The sequence below is a fragment of the Mustela nigripes genome, chromosome X, assembly GCF_022355385.1.
Source record: "Mustela nigripes isolate SB6536 chromosome X, MUSNIG.SB6536, whole genome shotgun sequence".
NCBI classification, from domain to species: domain Eukaryota; kingdom Metazoa; phylum Chordata; class Mammalia; order Carnivora; family Mustelidae; genus Mustela; species Mustela nigripes.
Genome location: NC_081575.1, coordinates 107,368,423 through 107,385,523, shown reverse-complemented (window position 1 = coordinate 107,385,523; position 17,101 = coordinate 107,368,423). Strand labels below are relative to the sequence as shown.

Here is a 17,101-nt window from a genome sequence, read left to right as displayed (position 1 = left end):
CTCAACTGACTAAGCTATCCAGGTGCCCAAGCTTGTATTCTTCTAAAGGTTGTGCCTAAAAATCAACTAGTCAGAGAAGTCTTCTCTGATAACCTTAAGGAACTTCCTCTCTCCCTCACCCCAACAATTCTCTATCACTACACCTGTACATTTCATATCAGTACTTTTCATGATTTGCATTTACACATTTATGTATATATATATATATATATATATGTATATATATATATATATATATATTGCTTCTTTATTAGTATATTGTACATTTCCCACTATGTTGTAACTCTATAGGGTGAGGAGACATATCCATTATATTCACTAATTTACCCATGGTGCTTAGCCCATTATACAATGTACAACAGTGTATTACATTGCCATCTTATAATCTAGAAAGATGCTTCTTTATTTATTCATTTGGTATGCATTCGTATTTCCATATGGTGGAATATACCCAAAATACTTTTGCATGTCTCTGTCACTTAGCAAGCTAAATTATATTTTAAAAAAATCTATTGGTATGCTTTGGTTTATAGGATTTAAAGACAGCAACCATGTTTTACTCATTTTCATAATACTGCTTAGCATAGGGCATATACAGAGTAGATGCTCTTTTTGAAAAATCAATAAATGATAGAGCTACAAAGTATTTGAAACAGTGCTGAAGAAAAACTAAAGAAATCAAAATATTTTCATTCCCTAGATTACCTAGATCAACAAATTTACCAAATTTCCTTTCAAAATCAAGAAAATGTCAAAAATAATGACAAACTTACATGTTTTCTTTCTGGATACAGTTCTTGGTCACTGAAAATAAGTGATTTGTTCTCGGTATAAGCATCCTTAATATGTCAATTTTCCTAGAAGTAAACCAAACCCATTTCAGAAAAATCTCCATAGAGAGAAAGCAATCTTCCTTTCCCACTCCCCATCTTTAATCATCTGTAGTCTGTCAGTTATTAACCAAGGATTAAATAATTTGTCTTCTATCTTAAACACTTATTACATTAAAAAAGATATAGTCTATTGGGATGTACCAGTTAACCTACAAAGAGGACCTCTGAACTTATCCAACACTAATTTTGTTGGTTAATATTTGCCACTAGCAAGTAAGACCACTAAGTGTTCAGAGAAAAATGAACCTAATATATGAAGGAATTCTAAAATCTAGGTGTTTTGTAAAAAATAATGTCAAAGCTCAGAAGAAAGGACTTATATCAGGGATTTGTTTTTATCCTGCAACATTAATACAGAGTTTTTATTAATTATGGGGTTAACTTGCAGAGCCCCAATAATTAGGAAAAAATGCAATCTCTTCCAATTTGAAATTGAGGTGGTAGTGCCGCTGCCACTCCTGCTGCTGCTGCTGATTTACTAGGCCAGAGCTGGACTGGCCTAGTTTATCCAGGCAGAGGTTCAGCAGAGCTCACTCTTTGGGGAGTATTTATGGACTTCCTAGATCAGATTTGTGCCAAGTGGTCAAATAGTACCTAAACAGCAGCATGGTGGCAGCTGCTAGGATGGCTTAACACACTTCCATAGATTTAGCTGGTAAGGTGAAAACAACCCCAAATGGATTTAGATAATTTATTATTTACACAGACAGCAATGCAAGATCAGCAGGGTCTCAACTCCACATGCCCCTAGTTCCAGGATGATACCAAACGTGAGGGGCCAAATGATAGATGACACAAGTGGTGGGTTGCTCCATCATCAGGGAGCAAACTCCAAATGACAGCTGAACAATTGTTTAGTTTGAAGCTGATGCTTCACTGGAACTAAGATAGCAAATGAGAAATGGACTTGGGATAGTTCTTTACAAGACTGTGTTGCCATGTCCCAGGGAAGATCACAGGGCATTCTGACAAGACATGTGTCATATTAAGGTTGAGCCTTGTCTACACGGCCTGTGTAGAGAGGTGCAAAATCACCAGAATGCCATGGCAAAACTATTCTACCATCTTATGAGAGAAGGATTTCAAAGCTAGCCTAGTTTAAAAGGTGCTATCATTTTATAAGTGGCAAAAATATAATCACATAAGGTAGGATCATTGTTAGTGTCCAGGATATCATTAGAAAAGAGTAATGCAAGTGATGGTGGTAAATTGGAAAATCATTACCATTCATTGTGGAGCCATCTGAGTAAGATACACACATAGGTGGGCTATTAGGAAATACAGAAGAAAAATTGACTCATGAAGAGTTAATGCCCTATAATATCACGCCCCCCACTTCTGACATCTAGTTCTTCCACAGAACTTAATAAGGCCATGAAGGATATCCAAACTCACAAAACCACCAGATTCTTCTCAGTTCTTACTAGAACAACATCATTTTTGCACTTCCCACAGTTTTCCATGCCTTTCTACTTAAAATTTTTCTCACTGGGCTACCATATCACTGCATTCTCTTGGTTCTTTTCATAATTCACTGATTTTTCTTTTTCTTCTGTGGGCCTCCTCCATGGGCATCTCATACTATCCCTAATCTCATTCATGTTCTCTTTTTAGTAGTGACTCTCAAAATCTTTATCGACAGTTCAAAATGAGTTTCACATTAGTATATGTGAATGCAGAAACTGCCTACTGGAAATCCCTTTTTGGCTGTCCACAGACCTCTCATGTTTAGAACGTCCAATAAAAAACCAATATTCCAGATTACTTCTGCCTCCCAAAACTGCTGCTTCTATTTTATTTTAGATGGGGAAGAAATAATTATTCAGTCTCCCAAGCTAGGATCTTGAGAGTCATTTTTGATACTGCTTTTTCCCTAACCTCTTATTTCTAATCAATTAACAAACTCTGAATATTTATTAAATCCACCTCTTTCTCTCCATCCCCACCTCTATTAATCTATTTCTGTCCCAAGACATCTATTCCACATCCTCCAAATTTAACCTCCCCCATACTGTCCCTCTCAAATCTATGCTTTCAATGGCTACCAGTCAATATAAAACATAAATATATAAATATGGGGAGTCCATTCCTGAAAATTCTTAAATGGCTCTAACTTTTTAAGTTATATTTTAGTTTAATTTTTTCCCTGATCTGGCTACTTTCTACCCCTCCCACTCTATGTACTATCACCACTTGCTTTGCTTTTCAAATTACCCTTCCATGTACATCTACATGTTGCTCTGTAACTTTGTACACACTGTCTTATCTTTAAGTCTTTTCTGCATTTGTTTGGCTGCCGTACTTTAGACCTACAATAGTCATTATCTTGCCCAAATAGTCTTTACCTCAGAAGTTAGGTACTCCTCTGCACATAGTACTGGGCACATGTCTCATTGCACTTATTACATTATCTTATTAAATTAACAGTGAATGTTTCTGCTCCCTCTACCAGTCTATGAGCATCTTGGGTTATCTCTGCATCAACAGAATCAAACTAATTTTTTTGATCAAAGGATACAACTTAGGCCAGCATATTGGTAGTATTCAAAACATTTTTGTTGAACACACAAAATAGACAATCATATCAAAAAATGGGCAGAAGATATGAACAGACACTTTTCCAATGAAGACATACAAATGGCTATCAGGCACATGTAAAAATGTTCATCATCACTAGCCCTCAGGAAGATTAAAATTAAAACCACATTGAGATATCACCTTACACCAGTTAGAATGGCCAAAATTAGCAAGACAGGAAACAAGATGTGTTGGAGGGGATGTGGAGAAAGGGGAAGCCTCTTACATTGTTGGTGGGAATGCAAGTTGGTGCAGCCTCTTTGGAGAACAGTGTGGAGATTCCTCAAGAAATTAAAAATAGAACTTCCCTATGACCCTGCCATTGCACTCCTGGGTATTTACCCCAAAGATACAGATGTAGTGAAAAGAAGGGCCATCTATACCCCAATGTTTATAGCAGCAATGGCCACGGTCGCCAAACTGTGGAAAGAACCAAGATGCCCTTCAATGGACGAATGGATAAGGAAGATGTGGTCCATATACACTATGGAGTATTATGCCTCCATCAGAAAGGACGAATACCCAACTTTTGTAGCAACATGGACAGGACTGGAAGAGATTATGCTGAGTGAAATAAGTCAACCAGAGGGAGTCAATTATCATATGGTTTCACCTATTTGTGGAGTATAACAAATAGCATGGAGGACATGGGGAGCTGGAGAGGAGAAGGGAGTTGGGGGAAATTGGAAGGGGAGGTGAACCATAAGAGACTATGGACTCTGAAAAACAATCTGAGGGGTTTGAAGTGGCGGGTGGGTGGGAGGTTGGGGTACCAGGTGGTGGGTATTATAGAGGGTATGGATTGCATGGAGCACTGGGTGTGGTGCAAAAATAATGAATACTGTTATGCTGAATATAAATTTAAAAAATCATTAAAAAAATTTTGTTGAATACTTTTATATGTTCTTAATTAATGCCTCCAAAGTGGACCAGAAAATTCCCTGATGGGCTAGGGTTTAATGTGTTTAAAAACAAAAACCAAACCAAACCAAACAAAAAAAACTAGGTTTCCTAATCTGGGTGGGATCTGGGATTTTTATTTGACTATGATTTGTATAGCAGGGAAAGCCTAGAAAGAGTCCTTAAAAAACCCTACCGGGATAACTTCAACTCAAGCCTTTTTCTTTACCAGGAGATGATTGCTGTGAATCTTGGTCTGCAAAGGACCTGGCTTGATTTAATACAGTTTACCCTAGAGGCAGAACAACAAAGAAAGAATTCTACTAATTTAATTATAGTCTCTGGGTGCTTCTCCCTGATAATCTAAAGGGAGGTTTGGCCCAGAGCAGCACGCTTATGGCCCCATTTATATTTAAAGGTCTCTTTCTACGTGATTCTCTAACTATTGTAGGCATGGATAGATTGTTATCTGGTGGTTAGTTGTATTAGAGGCTTTGGTTCTTTACTCAAAGCTGTTAGTTGAATTGCACTCCAAAGGAAAAAAAAAAGAAAACATTGTTCCAGAAATTTTGCAGAGCCTTCTTTGGAGCACATTTCATACACTGTTCTTGAGAATACCTTGCATTTTGTTTTATCACTACCAGTCTTATCAGAATTGCCTAGCTAATTTTTCTGATCAAGGTATACAACTTGTGCCAGCATAGTACACCTACTTTTGAAATTATAGGTAAAGGTCTGGACAAAACTAAGTGAAAAAAAGAGGGCCCATATCCTTTCCTGTGTTTTAGAATATGGACTACCATCATACCTGTTCTCTCTGTGTTGTCACTTCTCACTCATCATTCAAAAATGAAAGATAAGAGGAAAAAATTAATTTATGATAAAATATTACTCATTAAAAAATCTAAAAATTAAACAGATAGCTACAGCAAAACACAATCTAAGTAATCTGGGAAAATCACCAGAAAGGGCTCTACAAGACATTTTGTCTAAATGTTAAATAACTAAAAACATTAAAATATGTCTGGCATGGCAGTCTGCGGTCTGACTCACATCTAGCTTTTTAGCAAAAGACATGGGAACTGACAGTTAAGGCCCCTATAAAATAACCTAGGTTGGAAAATGTGGAGGTTAGAGATATTCAGCTTTTAGCTCCAGAAGAAACATTCACATTATTTATTCCTGTCTATGACCCCAAAGAGACAAAGTCTTGAAGATCCTTCCAGTGGAAGGCTTCCTCCCTATCTGACTCAAACCCTAAGAGTCAGAACCATTAATCACCTAGATTCCAGTCAGAGGACCTTCGTAAATTCCACATCTCAAATACTTAGACTCATTACATATACTATAAAATCTTAACTGAAAATATTTTGGTTAAGAGATTTTAAGTTTTTATTGAAACCTAGAGGAAGAAGAATAAAAAAGGCAAAACTGTAGCAATTGGATTAAAGGGGTATTTAAAATTATCTGTTTGGATATGGTTGCAAACAACTCACAAGTTTTAGGTTTCCAATTAATTTAATTAACTTAGTATTTACCCTCTGTCTGCTTCCAAAAAGAATCCAAGATTTTTTTTTCCAAAGGATCAGTTCTGCTTTTATATCTAAGCTCTTGAAGTATGTATGCCATTTAGTACATTATATTTTGATGTATATTTTATGACAACATACCTTTTCCCAACATCTTTGGAATTGTATTGTGCATTAAGAGAAGGCAAAGTTAAGCTGCCACACAGTTTGTATGTAATCATGTTATATTATACTTACAAACATGGGGCAAGACATTAACATTTTGAACAACAGGCAGAAGAATATAAAACCTAGTTTATTTGAAAGGTTGTGGAAAGAAAATTGTAGGGAAGATTTAGCTGAGTCATTTGGAGTTAAGAATGAAAGGGAGAAGGCAATGATGATTTAATCCTTTTTCTTCTCTCTCTATTCGGGATATTTGAGTGAATAGCCAGTTATGCTCTGAACTAATTAAATGAAATAATGAGTGCCTATTACATTGTCAATTTTTTATTTTTTGCATCTTTTATAGGGGAAACCTCAAAGAGAAGAACTTAGGAAAAATACCCAAGGCCTTGGTGAACTCTAAGATAGTCTAAGTCCACACCAAAATTTTGACTCCGTCATTCTTCATACTTAGAATTATTTTCGTTATCTCAGGTGATTAGACTAAATAAATTCCTTACTGCAACATAAATAGGAGAATACGTACAACTTAGTTCGATATAGGGACTTCTTTAAAATCCCCTCTTCCTGGGATCTTTTTCCTTCATCTTTTTTCACACCAACCTTTTCATGAAATATGTATCTTTTTAATTTTACTGTATCCTGATCTTTGGCATTTGTTTTGATTGATATTTTATTCATTATGCAAACAATATCTCACTCTAAACTTGCTTGTAATATATAGTCTGGTTGCTTGTCATGAAAGCCCAGTCAGAAAATGCAGTTTGGTGTCTCAGCCAAATTTGGTCACTTCCTATATTCTCACAGTTGCTGGTTAGGAACACTTAAGGTGACTGCCAGACTCCTTTGTAGTTAACTTTCTGATGAGACACATTCGGTTAACATTCAATGGACCTTCCCCTTTCAAAGTACTGTTAATTTTATGATAGATATAAATCTTCTTACTATTCTTAAAAGCTCATATTCTGAAATCACCTTAACTTGGTATTACAATCATGTGTCATGACCTCAAATTACTTACCCTCTTTAGGCCTTATTTGTTAGTTTATTCAACATTTATTGAACAATGTGTAATAGGTTCTGGGAAGAGGAAGTGAATGTGATAGCCAAGGTTTTCTCATCTGTAAAATGTGGCTAATGACAGAGCTGTTTTGAGGATAAAATGTATGTAACATACTTGCACATTGCTCAATAAATGTTCAGTTATTATTAGCAGTATTATTCTGATAAAATTGCTATATTTAAAGATTTTATTTATTTATTTGACAGAGAGAGACACAGTGAGAGAGGGAACACAAGCAGGGTGAGTGGGAGAAGGAGAAGCAGGCTTCCCAAGCAGGGAGCCTGTTGCTGGGCTCCATGCGGTGCTCAATCCAAGGGTCCTGGGATCCTGACCTGAGCCAAAAGCAGAGACTTAACAACTGAGCCACCCAGGCGCCTCATTGATAAAATTACTCTTAACATCTCCCTATGACTGTAACCTCTAATGACTCACAGTGGGTTTGCATCCACTCCATTTCTGAACATAAAGCGACTCTATATATAAATTACTGATGCTAAAAATTATCTTTTCTAGAAAATACTGTTGCAGTGTTCTGAGACTCCATTGGAATGTAGTGGGCAAGCGCTCCAAAATGCCTCTCACACCTGATTAGCTAAGAAAAAAACTGTAAATCACAACCACGATCTGGATTGTGAATGGAAGGTGCTGTACCTGTACCCTCTGAACCTAGATTTGTCTGGATAACCTAAATTTCTTCCCATGTACTTTTAAGTTTGGATTATTAGAAAAATAAACAAGCATACAGACAGGCCATCTTAAGTTTTACTTGGTTTGTATCACAAGCCTGAAAACATCAAAATATTTTAACTACTGTGGTTTTAGTTATTTTTAGGTGTGGTGGGGGCTGGATATCAACTTAAGTCAGTTGAGAAAAGTGGCAGTTCTGCAGCTCATGCAATAGAACTAGAGAAAATGGGTCACTGCAGAAACTGGCAAAACCAATTGACATTCTTGAAATGGTTATAAAAATAAAATGAGTTTCTCTTTTACTCAACGGGGCTATTTAAGAATGACGAGAAAACATCTTTAAGGGTGGTAGAGAGTTTGCATCTATACTTTCTAGGATTATTTATCATTTTTTTAAAAGATTTTATCTATTTGTCAGAGAGAGAGAGAGGGAGAGAGAGCGAGCACAGGCAGACAGAATGGCAGGCAGAGACATAGGGAGAAGCAGGCTCCCCGCCGAGCAAGGAGCCCGATGTGGGACTCGATCCCAAGACGCCGGGATCATGACCTGAGCCAAAGGCAGCAGCCTAACCCACTGAGCCACCCAGGCGTCCCAAGGATTATTTATCATTTAAAGTGAAGCTTCATTAGGCAAACTGTTTTTTACTAAGGGTAGCCTTTGTAAGACTTAAGACCGTGAGTTTTGAAGGATCGTGTCTACAATTTGTCACTTATTTTAAATCCGCGTTGCCCCTCAGTTCTTATATAAGATTATCTGAAAACAAAAGGACATCCCGTAGAATAGGTACTGGGCACAATCGGCTTTGAGGAGTTGGCCGAAAACCCGACACTGAGCCCTTCAAAAGGCATGTGGGGCCGAACCTGTCTCGGTATCACTACGACCAGCACTTGCAGGTTCCAGGCTCCACGCCTGACTTCCCAGGCCCCGGGCACCACCAGGGGCGGTCTGACAGCACCGGCCCTCCTGCCTCGTCATCACTGCGTTTCTGTCTGGCGGAGCCGGTTCCCGTCCGCGGCATTCCACGCCCCCGTCTCCGCAGGCGTGCACGGGGCTCGGGAATCACCTCGGAAGCCCACTCAGCCGCGGGGAGGGCGTGAGCGAGGAAAGCCCGGGCTCTCGCTGTAACCCCCGCGGTCGGCGGCGTCCCCCTCCCCTTGACGGCGGGGCCACAGGTACCTCCTCAGCAGCCTGAGCATTCTGCGTTCAACTGGTGGACGGCCCGTCCCGCAGCCGCCACGTCCGCTCAGAGGCCCCTCGGAGCCGCTGGCAAATGACTGACTGACCCCGGGGTAGGGACTCGCGCCGACACCGCTTCGCACGCGCTCCTAGAGCGCCTCTATCCCGGGGCGGCTCGCCGGGCGGGAACGCGATTCTGTGAGCCGCTCGCACCTGCCTGACTGACAGGCAGACCCCGGGCTCGGGCCTCGTGCTGGAGCGCGCACGCGCACGCGCCTCGCGCGCCTGCCGTCGGCCCCGGGGGCGGGACCGCGCGGCAGCGAGCGGGCGGGGGGCTTGTGGCGCGCGCGCCCCGCACCCGAGGGCTGCGGAGAGATATTTTGGGTGGCAGGAGGCCCCTCGTCATTTCCGCCGGGCAGCTTGTGGTGCCCTGGGCTTCACTCCCGCGCGCGAGGCGAGCGGGCAAGTTGGTTGCGGACGTGCGGCGGCTGCTCCTTTTCTCAGAGCCTCGACCCTCGGCAGTGCAAGCCGTGAACTGAAGCCCTGGAGGGACGGAGACCGGAGCGGAGTGGCGGAGCAACAGCCGCAGCCACCTCTGTGGGGTGCGAGCAGAGAGTCCGCACAGAGCCGCGACCCCAGAGCGTTTCTCTCCCCGTCGCCGCTCTCGCCGCTGCCGTCCGCCGTTTGCTAAGACACATTGCAGCCGCGATACCCGACACACAAAAGCCCTCTTCTCGCCACCCGCCCAGCGAGGCAGCGGCCAGCAAGGGACCCCACCTGAGGGCGGCTCGGGCTACCGAGTTCGTTTTGTGTCTGATCTCCGCGCCCGGCGCGGTAGCGACCCCGTGCCCATGGCTCTGATCATGGAACCCGTGAGCAAATGGTCTCCGAGTCAAGTAGTGGACTGGATGAAAGGTAATGCCCGCTGTGCGGAGGACGAGGCGGTCCCGGGGCGCCGGGGTACCGGCGCGCGAGAGGGAAGGGGCGCCTACCGCGGCTGAGCCCGCTATCAGGGCTTCCGCTGGCTGATCGTGGTGCGCTAGGGAGAGGCGGGGGTCCTCCGGGGCAGGCGGGGGCTCGGGATCCCGATCTCCTATTGTCTTCAGTGGTGGCTCCCCAGCTAGAGAGGGGCGCGGAGAGAGCGGGGGGTGCCGGCTCTACCGGATAGGGTTAGAAGGCGGGCCGCGGAATCCCAGTACATCTCGCCTCCTCCCCGCTCCTAGGCCGGGAGGACGTGGCGACCCTTGTCTCTCCCCTCAGGGAGGAGCCCCCAGGGACCCGCTCCTTTGCTCATTCCTTCCCGGGCCCCTTTGTTCCAGGGAAACCTAACGCCCCCTCGGTGGCCGCCCCTGCCAGGTGCCTTTTCCAGCGCCAACTCTCCCTACAACTTTTAAGCCCATATAATGGGGTCAGGACGCGGCTGCCCAGGTTTGGATCGGGGAACTCCCCCAGGCTAGGCTGAAGATGCTCGGGGATGCGCTACTTTGAGAGAGAGGAAAACATGCTTCCCCTGGGACAGCGTCGGCGCTGGAATCTGCGGGCTCCATCCTGCGCAAACCCCTGCCCCTCGACTCCCTTTTTCTTCTCACGGGTTGAGGCTTTGGACCTCATGGCTTTTTACTGGGGGTTGACGCCAGGTGTAAGGTGATGCGCATTCAAGTGCCCCCTCATTTCTTCCATCTTGAAGACTCGCCCGTTTTTTCCCCTGGCAATTTCTAATAACCACAGTTATAGACACTCGCCCTCCTAGTCGCAAACGTGGGCTTTTTCTTTAGTCCCTGGGCTTTCCTGCCTCACTATCTCCCTCTGTTGTCTGAGTTAAGGGGCTTGTAGAGGATTCCCCTCTCCCCATGATGACCACTGCCTCCCCCCCCCCCATCGCCAAGATTCCTAAAATTTGGGGAATGCTGACAGGGATGGATGGGATGAAATAAAGGATTCCTGGCCACACTTGGGAGATGTTAGAGCTTTGCTTGTGGTTATTCCTAAGCACAAAACTGTAGGTAGATTAGTCAGGAGCCAGAGGCTTATCATTTGTGAAAATGCGTGTTGCGAAGACGAGGGAGCCCCTTTTAGGGGCTTGCTTAGCTGGCAGACTTTCTAAGCTCCAGGTACTTTAGAACGAAAGGAGGGGTGATTAGAAGTGATTAAAAGGGACAGAGAGAAACTCAATCTTGTTTCCTCCTTTTCCGAACATTTTCAGCCTCTTATGGATTTTTCTTTATACATTTGCTTTCCTTTTATTCACTTACTTGCCCCATTATTTCTCATTTAATTAGTTTTTTTCTTTTCTAATGTGTGAAAAGTGCTTCGTAACTGCAAAGCACAGTGCACATGAGAGTGTATTGAATTAAGTAGAATTAATTATCAACTGCCTCCGTGTGTGGTGCGTTGTGCTAAGGTGCCATGGGTGCCATGACTATGACAAAGTCCTGCAGTGGCTCATCTTTTCTATTTCTTCTTTTCATATTTGCTATCGAAATTACGCTCTCCTAGATTCCCACCAACCCCCGAGCCCTTTGGAATGTAGGAAACAAACATCTGTCTCCTCTGTTTCTCAGTCATGGAAGAAAGAGCTAGGCAGTGCGCAAGAAGCAAGAATGCCTAATTAAAACCCTTTCTTTGAATTTGCCTAAAAGGTTACTTTGGTTTGAGTCTGTTACTGAAATACTCAATAGAAAGGTATCTTGGCTTCATGCAAGTCTGATTGCCTTCACAAATTCCCATGATGCTTGTAGCGAGTGATGCATACTCCATCTTCTTCACCTCCACCCTCCCAGTATAATCTTGCAGTTTCTTCTTTCTCTACAGTTTAGGTCGACTGAAGCAAGTAGAACATATGACATACATATTCTGACACACATTATTAGATTTCCAGTACAGTAGTCCTTTTAAAAATCTCTCCAGCCCTTTAAAAATCTCTCCAGCCTAAAATGCAGCATCTTTGAAGTTGGACTAACATTGTTAGCTGTGATTTTAAATGATTGTTATATGTAAGTTGATTCACTTATTTTCGTACCTGTTGGTGATTCATTTTAGAGCTATTGGGAAAGATGAAGCCACTAGCCAAGCTAGAATTTGTATATTTCTGTACACATTAGACTAGAAGAGAAAAACTGATGTCATTATCTATATTTCAAGACCCAAACTGCTTACTGCTGAAATGTCTATAATCTTCATATAAATTTGATTTAAGATAATAACAGAAAACAAGATTTTAAAGAAGAGCTGGACGAAATGAGCATTTCCTCAACTTGTAATTATACTGTTACCTTAATCTTTCCTCCCTACTCTTTTCCCCAAATAAACTTTACAAGTAAACATATTAAAAAAAAAAAAAAGCTTTTCACCCTTTCCTCAGATGCAGTAAGGTTTAAAAGTCAACTAATTTAGGCTGGAACTTTAGAATGGCCAAACTTCCTCTGGTGTTGTATAGTATTATAATGGCAGTAACAAAGAATGAACAAGACTTTTGAATAACTGCAACATTGTGGGAGTTCTTCAAACCATATTCCTGATGTGACAGTTTCATCATCCTTAACATTTAAAGTATATAGCATATGCTTTCAGCTAGTCACAATCATAAATAGTTACAACTCTATTTAGTAAGGTATATGCTTTATGTTCTTTCTGGGGTGTTTTTCTCTTCACTAAACAGAAAAGGAGACATTAAGCATATAAAAATTATACTGCCATATATTTATGTTTCCAGACAATTTATATAAGTGGTATAGAAACTCATCAGAGGAGATGAATGAAAAAAAAAGCTGATGAGATTATTAAGCTTTGGTAACATATATTCAAAATTGTTTCTGAAGGACCGTTTACACATTGCAATTCATTTTGATCTTTTTTATTAAAATGTATTTGAGGGACGCAAATATTAAATTTATATATTAATTATTAGTAAAGATATAAGGAAACACTTGCATTTTTTTCTCTCACCACCAACTCTACTATTTGTAAAATCCAATACTCCCTGAATTTTCTTCTAATAATCAAAAATTGATGTGACACAGTGTCAGTGTTTGTTCCAGTAAATATATGAACTCCTCATGAGTCAGTAAAATAAGCAGTTACCTTCCAGATACCTTCATAGTACTTCAGACTATTTGGAAATATAGAACTTGAAAATTAATTTTATAAAAATATTTTTTGAGAAAATCAAATATGCATCATTTAGCATTTGCAACCTTTTTTTTTTAGTAGGAAATTGGATTCAATCCTCTTGTAGTTTTGACAAAATTATAAAATGTAAACCTTTTTAGAGTAAAAGGGAAGCCTTTAGTAGAGAAAGCTGTAGGTAGAAAAGTAGGCCAATAACAGTTTCTAATTTTTGCTCAGTTTATTATTCTAAAATATATCATATCTCAGCTCTTACCTATTCACTTGCAGGGCCTATAGAAATACTCTGTAATCTATAGTTGTTTGAGTTTACTTTTCTGCCCACCGAAATATAGCAAAAACATCTGAACACTTCAGGCCCCTATATTAATTTCAGTATTAATTTTTCTTGTCTTTGTCACACCCAATAATTCTAGTTTTCTTCTCACACTTTTTTCCAACGTTGAAACTCCTCCAAAATATCCATATGACAAAGATAAAGTTATTTTCTGCAGCCAACTCCCTTCATGACATTTTTTCCAGTGATCTTTAATCCCTTCTCTGATCAAATAAAATGAATTATTGTTTTCAGATTCAACCAACAGGCCCTGCTTTGCTGGTCTTCCCTAATGGTCTCTGTGACTTAGCTCTCTCTACTCTTACTGTATGAGTCCTAAAATCTAAATTTTTAAGATAATTTTTTTCTCACACCATCCCACAATTAACTGCTCTGTTCGTTTCTGTTTATTATAAACCTTTTTCTTTGAAAACCATCACTGACTTCTACTTTCTATCCTGATGACTCAGCCATCTTGAGGACAGAAAATGAAATACATTATTTTAGGTATTAAAAACAAAGATAAAACCTTCACTTTGCATACAACCCTACAAAAGAGGGATATGTAGTGATGAAATAAGGTCTATTTATTATAAAAGTTAAATGTTACAATTAAGAAGGTATCTGATAAGATACAGAAATTTTGACAAGCATGGTGATCTCTAATAGTTTTACCCCTCATAGGACCTAGAGTTTGAGGTTGAAATATATTTTATTAAGATGAAGGAAAATGTCAAATTTTTGAGTTAAACTGTCTTGAGATAGAGAGAGGAAAAATTTTCTGGCAGAAACTTGAGAAGCCTGTATTGTAAACTACTCCTGTTGTTTTTGAAAAATTGTTTTTTTCCTCAATTACAGTAGGACTAGATAGTCACCAACAATCACCTACTCTCCATTTGACATTTTTTGAAACTCAATACTTGTCATTTCACACAAAGAATAAATTTATCTTTTCTGTATGTAGAGTTTAGTTCACAGGCAACATCATTTTATTTATACTGTCATTAACCTTTACTCCTTAAGGTAACACTCATGATTTGTGCAGATTAGGAAAAAAGAGTCTATTTATGTAGATACATTCTGGTATTTAGAGATTATTTACTCTCTATTTCTACATGGAAGGGGTTTTAATGGATTGTTTTAAATAAATTATTCTCTGCTTTGGGGAAATTAGTCTCTGTAAGGGATGGCAGTGACATTGAGAAACTTAAGCCAAAACAGAGACAGGTGCCAACTAGAACATTTGCTAAATTTAAAAAATGTTTGCATTATGTATACAAGCACCAGTGGAAAGACATGATGATGTTTTTAATCAGTCAGGAAGGAATCCATGGGGAAGGTGGGATTTTAGAAACTTTTTATACTGTTTAACTAAGGCATATTCTAAGATGGATGTAGTCTAAATAAAGGCACAGCAAGAGACTTTGGAGTTGAGATGGAGTGATTAACCAGAACGGTTGTGTCTAGGTTTGTCTGGTTGAAGGAGAGAGGTGGGCAGTGGAGGGAAAGTGAAGGAGGAGCCATGAGTAGGTGGCACAAAAGTACAAGAACAAATCTGCATTTCACAAAGACAATAAAACTCTCATCATGTCCTGAGTTTAAATAAATACCACATTATAAAACTTTGGCTGCCAAAAATAAGCCCACAAAGAATGTGTATTGAATTAGTACAGCTGTTTCAAATCTGTTTCTCAGGAATAATTTGGAAATAATGTTAAAGTGAGTTATTTTGAAGATTAATTACATCATTAACATTATGTTGTTGGATATTTAGAATTTTACTCATCCAAATTCTTATATGAAGAATGAAGATAAGCTTTTAAGTTATTGCTGTTGTTCTTAAAACAGTGATAAGTTATCATTTTCATGTATAGCAGAGTGGGACTTAAATTTGTTCTTAATGACTTCTAGCTTTCCATGTGACTTCCCAACAGCACCTCAACGCATAAGATTTATTGTGAAAGATGAAGGATTCGTTTCTATAAAGAGTACTGGAAGGGTGGATCATTTGTACTTGAAAAGAGGGAAGGGAGAATAAGTAATTTTTTAAAAAATGTACCCTAAGCTTTTTATTTTTAAGATTTTGTCATAGTTTAGTGTCTTGCTAAAGGAAAGCAAATGTAGTCTTCACTACAAGATCATTGTGTTGAATAATAGTCAGTGAGTGAATTCACAGTTTTTATGCATAGCATAGGCTCCTGTTCCCCAAAATGGAATATTTCTGTCATGGGAGCTAAATGATCAAAAGAAGACAAAGACTTGATTTTTGTTAAGTATTGTAAAACATTGTTTTTGTATTAAAACAAACCTGGATATTAAGTTGATGGTGTAGAAAGCAAAATTGGCATGATTTTAAAGATGATACCAGAGGCTTAACAGGAATTCTAGGCTTGTAGCAAGCTGTTTCAAGCAGCATTTCCCAGACCCAGACCTTCCAGGGTTATGAGTAAATTTCGTTCAGCAATTGTGGTTGCATCAGTGGAATAATCTGAGAAGTGCTGCTTTGGTTTTAGAAACGGTAAAATTAATGTAGTTTACTTTCTCCTGTTCTCATATTGCAAAGGACAAAATATTATCTTTTCAGTCAAAGTCATGATAATTATAGCATTTTTTGTTTGTTGGTTGGTATTTGTTTTGGTTTGGTTTGGTTTGGTTTGGTTTTGGTTTGGGGATTTTGGGGGTTTTTTGTTTTTTGGATTTTTTGTTTGTTTGTTTTGGGAACCATAAACCTATAGTCAGCATAAATTTCTCAGGAATATTTCTCATCCTATCCTTTCCTCTCTCCTCTCACCCCCATCAACTTAAAAAATTTAGTGTCTTCTCATTGTTTTTAGGATAAAGATAAAAACCCTTAGTATGGCTTTTAAGACCACTGAAGATTTGGCTTCTCCTTTTGAAATAAGCCTTATTCCTAGCACTAATTAATGGCCTTTCAATCTCGTTTGCCTTCCACTGAACCTTTGTACTCAATACAGTTTTCCTTTGCCTCTTCACCCAGTTAAGTCCTACTCATCCATATCTCAAGCCTCCCCTCTTTGCCCCAGAAAAGCCTTCACATTCTCCAGGTCACATCAAATGCTCAGTTGTATGCTCTCCAGGTCCCATTTATAACCTCATTCCTTACGCCAGTTTTATTTTTACATTAATTTCTATGGTTATTTGTTGAGGACAGGGACCTCATCTAATTTACATAACAAGGCATAAGAAAGTATCTGGTGAAAAATAGGCACTCAAGAAATATTTGTTGAAGGAAGGAATACATAAATATCACAAATTCCTGGTCCTTCAGCAAATTTACTTTCCTAAATGAAAATGCATGTAAAGTCCCTGATAACGCTCTAATGGATACTTTAGTGCCAAGTTGAATATTGTTTGCCAGAATATAGTAGAAGTAGAAGTGGGGTTGCTCTAATTCATGGTTGTATCTCTCTAGTCAATTTGGTGACCTAAATCATGGTTTAGATTCATTTCATTAAGAAATGTGAATAATTGCAGTGTATCTATAACACTTCTGTGTTTAAGCTATAAATATTATTTGCTGATGTTGTATTATTTTTTTTTTTAAAGATTTTATTTATTTATTTGACAGAGAGAGATCACAAGCAGGCAGAGAGGCAGGCAGAGAGAGAGAGGAGGAAGCAGGCTCCCTGCTGAGCAGAGAGCCCGATG

The 17,101-nt window shown here is 39.8% G+C and overlaps 1 protein-coding gene across 5 annotated transcripts in view; it reads left to right on the top strand.

The window, feature by feature from the left end:
- Positions 1-9,537: 9,537 nt before the first annotated feature.
- Positions 9,538-17,101, top strand: part of CNKSR2 (connector enhancer of kinase suppressor of Ras 2) — a 280,721-nt gene continuing 273,157 nt past the window's right edge. For 4 of the 5 annotated variants that reach the window (XM_059384800.1, XM_059384799.1, XM_059384798.1 and 1 more), the window contains exon 1: positions 9,751-9,906. In XM_059384800.1, coding sequence (XP_059240783.1) covers positions 9,843-9,906 — 64 coding nt within the window. In that variant the 5' untranslated portion in view covers positions 9,751-9,842. Of the gene's footprint in view, positions 9,907-17,101 lie in introns of all 5 variants that reach the window. The other variant, XM_059384801.1, reaches the window with a different exon arrangement.